Source organism: Frankliniella occidentalis, unplaced genomic scaffold, assembly GCF_000697945.3.
Source record: "Frankliniella occidentalis isolate FOCC.00 unplaced genomic scaffold, Focc_3.1 Scaffold119, whole genome shotgun sequence".
Lineage (NCBI taxonomy): Eukaryota > Metazoa > Arthropoda > Insecta > Thysanoptera > Thripidae > Frankliniella > Frankliniella occidentalis.
In genome coordinates, this window is record NW_026267247.1 from 513245 (window position 1) to 516608 (window position 3364).

Consider the following 3364-nt stretch of genomic DNA (forward strand, 5'->3'; position numbering starts at 1 on the left):
TATTATCCCACCACCACCAGCAGCGGCAGAAGATATTTCCACCGCTAGAATCTGAGTTTCTGACCTTAAATGTGTTAACTACTAAACGAACCCACGGTTAAGAAAATGTAGTCGCTTTTGGTTGATGTATCGAATGTAGCTGATGCGGTTTTTTGACGCGATATCTTTCTGCACTGTGTTTTAAAATTGAACACTATTTTTAGCGTGGGCGCTGGGCAGCGCGCGCCGGGAACCGACTACTCAGAGAGCAATGGGTTCATTGTTGGGCTGTTACTCAAACCTCGCCCCCGTACCCCTCTCCCCCCCTGCGACACGCTGTCGGGTAGAAACGACCCTTAACGGTTCGTTTAAGAAGCACTGCCTTTTATTGGACAGGTACGTTAAGAGGTTTCTGCTAAACAATTTGTATTATTAGAATCAAATTTAATCCTAATAATTATTATGCATTTTTATTTCCAGATTGATGTTCTGCTTGAACTTTTTTTCTCTTTGGTGAGTATTGACAGTTCTGAGGTTAAGAGAAACCTGGAGGCTGCAATGCTAAAATTTATTATTTACTTTGACTATCTATATACAAAGCGTAGGAAGGGAGGTTCCAAAGATACCCGAAAAGATTCCTCATGTTCTGAAAGCTGACCATGAAAACCAGCAAACCAATGAACGCTTTGATCTTGTAGCTCTAATTCTGTGCCTCATTTGCCTTCTTTATCTCCATAAGCAAGATATCTTCGTAAACTTCGACGTAAGTGACTACTATTTCATTAATGTTATTCCAATTTGGTGCATTGGTCGCATTTTGATCTAATCAATTTTATTCAGGATACAGCTAATGTGATTGAAATTCAGGACTCCAACTTACCTGAGACTGACTATCCCAGAATTGCAGTCCTAGGTAAATGTTTTACATGCACTGTCTCGCTGGCTTTGATATATAATTAGTTAACCACGTATGCTGAATCCCTAATTTTCTGTTAACAGGTAGCAGCTACTTTTCAGGAGAAACTCTGGCACATGTTATCGTGGGCAATGTCATTCTTTGGGAAAAACCTGTGCCCCTAATTGTAGCCCTTCAGCTTTTCTTCATGGTTCATTTTGTCTTCAAAATTGCCTACCGTACAATCCCTACATGGGACCAGTGATGAAGTTAATGCAAAGGTAACAAATATTATACTTTGTATTTTCTCTGAAATGAAATGAGACCGAGAATGAGACTTCAATTTATTTTTCTTATTTGGTCGCGAAATGTATTTCTTTGAGGTTTGGTGGCCAGGAAAGGCTCCTTTCCAGCCCATGTAGTGAATTTATATTTTCGACTTGTAATGACTACTTTCCCTGCCCACTGGGCTGGTAACTTCGCAGGTGTTTACGCCGAGAATTTGCAGACCATGTGGGCATGTAAATTCCCAGCCCGCAGTGTGTTCAGGTGCGTTGCCACGTCGGGTCGGTAAAATTCAAGCTGGATTTTTTTTTTAAGTGAATGCAAGAAACCGCACCTCGTTCGGATAACATTTAGTATTCGCGCAACGGATTTTGAGTGGGTTAGTACATACAGTGTTCTACTTCCATAATGATTTTTTCGGCCAAGGGAAAAAGGTTTCCCTGAGCCTTCAAATTTAACATGGCGCTCTTCTGGAAGAAAAGTCCAAAAAGTAAAATTTGCCCCTATCGGCTCCCAAATGCAAAAGCTAAATGCTTTAATAAGAAATGCACAATTTATGTGAGTAGAAATTTATTAGTGATCCTAGTCAATCTTTCGCAGGTTTAGTAACATCTGCAGGAAACTGAACCAAGATTTTAAAGCCTGTAGGCAAGCATGCCTGTTGATACTGCCAAATCCCCGAAACCTGTCCAACAAAGATAACAAGTTAACATTTACAAGTAAAAAAAAGAACGAATTCCAATGCGAGCAAGGATGTGGCTGCTCGCTAAAATTCTGATCGCGTCTGGCTCACACCCGAGTGTTTCTTCGATCACCCGTTACTCGTCTCTTCTACGTAGAGAGATCATGATAGTTTACGAGACTGATTCAACTGAAGAGTGGAAACTAATCGTCATAAACTCACAAAGTATTAACGAAGCGGGCCTCTTCAAACGTTACCAGTAAGGGAGGGTGGGGCACGAAGTGACACTTTTTGGAATTTGGGCTTTATTCTCTTTTCGGGGGCTCAATTTAGTACGTAAAAGCTTGTATAGCTTCTTTGAACCTTTGCCGAGGTAAATAGACCATTGGTTGCCTGCAATAAAAATTTGAAGATCATTAGAATTGGGTGGAAAGCAAGCCCTGCATTTGTCACTTAGTGCCCCTGACAGTCGGTAAAACAAATATTTGTAACTTTCACGGTCTAAAAGGATATTTCTGATATACGCACACCAATTTTAACGGTTGTATTAATAAACAGTATGAAGCTGATACTCGCTTCGTATTAGTGGGAAAAACAAAGAGAAAAAGTTGAAAATGTCGTCAAAATTGAGAAAGTCAAAGTTTACATTCTCCTTCATGCAAGCACATTGAATCCAGTTCAACCGGCTTGTGGTATATTTTTCTAGAGGTCAAAAACCTTGTTCTTTGCACCGAGGCTGGTGTAAACAGTCAACAGGAGAGCCAGGGCAGCGACTTGTCACTATGTGCCCCTCTCACTAAGTGCCCCACCCTCCCATACGGTATGTGACGTTTAAAAATTAGGAGCTTGCGTTCTAAGCAGTTTGAGTAAAATCAGGCAGTGACTATTTAGCAGCGTAAAAAGCAACGTTTTGCTTGTTATTCAAGATCTCTAGCTTGTTTTCCAGGGAATCTGACTTGGAATCCAAGCAATCTGGACCCTTCAAAACGTCAGCTTCGAAATCAAGCGCTCTTTTTTACTGCAATGCGCATGGTTCCCAAACATATCTATAGATATATGACCTAAAGGTTAGGGTGGCCCATGGCCTAAAAATTATAAGACCGACGGTTAGTTCATAAAGAACGAGATGACCCATGCTCTGGGCATTCCAAAACCGCCCCGTTGGTCCTGATTAGACCCCGGGAACCACTCGCTTAATGCCTTACATCACAGTTAAGCCCCTAGTTTTAAACTTGTTGTTTCTGGTTATTTTTTAGAGTTAAAATGAGTCAGGTGATCAAAACTAGGTAATAATTATGTAGGTAGGTTCCTTTTTAAACAAATCAAACAAAAAATAAGTTCCGGAAACTTTGGGTTTGTAAAGGAACGACAGTTTTCATACTTGAGTCATTTTTCCCAATCATCACCTAACGCGCAAGATTTCAGAAGCTAGGATAATGATAAAACCTGTCCGTAACTTCTCAAATATTTGGAAGACATGTCATTTAGGGCTGAACCAATGAAAACAGCAGAAAATTGTTATT

At 40.5% G+C, this 3364-nt stretch overlaps 1 protein-coding gene across 4 annotated transcripts in view; it reads right to left on the minus strand.

The window, feature by feature from the left end:
• Window positions 1-1712: 1712 nt before the first annotated feature.
• The window catches only part of LOC127749997 (uncharacterized), a 98488-nt gene continuing 96836 nt past the window's right edge, over window positions 1713-3364 (minus strand). For all 4 annotated transcript variants that reach the window (XM_052270358.1, XM_052270355.1, XM_052270357.1 and 1 more), the window contains one exon: window positions 1713-1844. In XM_052270358.1, the coding sequence (XP_052126318.1) occupies window positions 1742-1844 (103 nt within the window). In that variant the 3' untranslated portion in view covers window positions 1713-1741. The remainder of the gene's footprint in view (window positions 1845-3364) is intronic.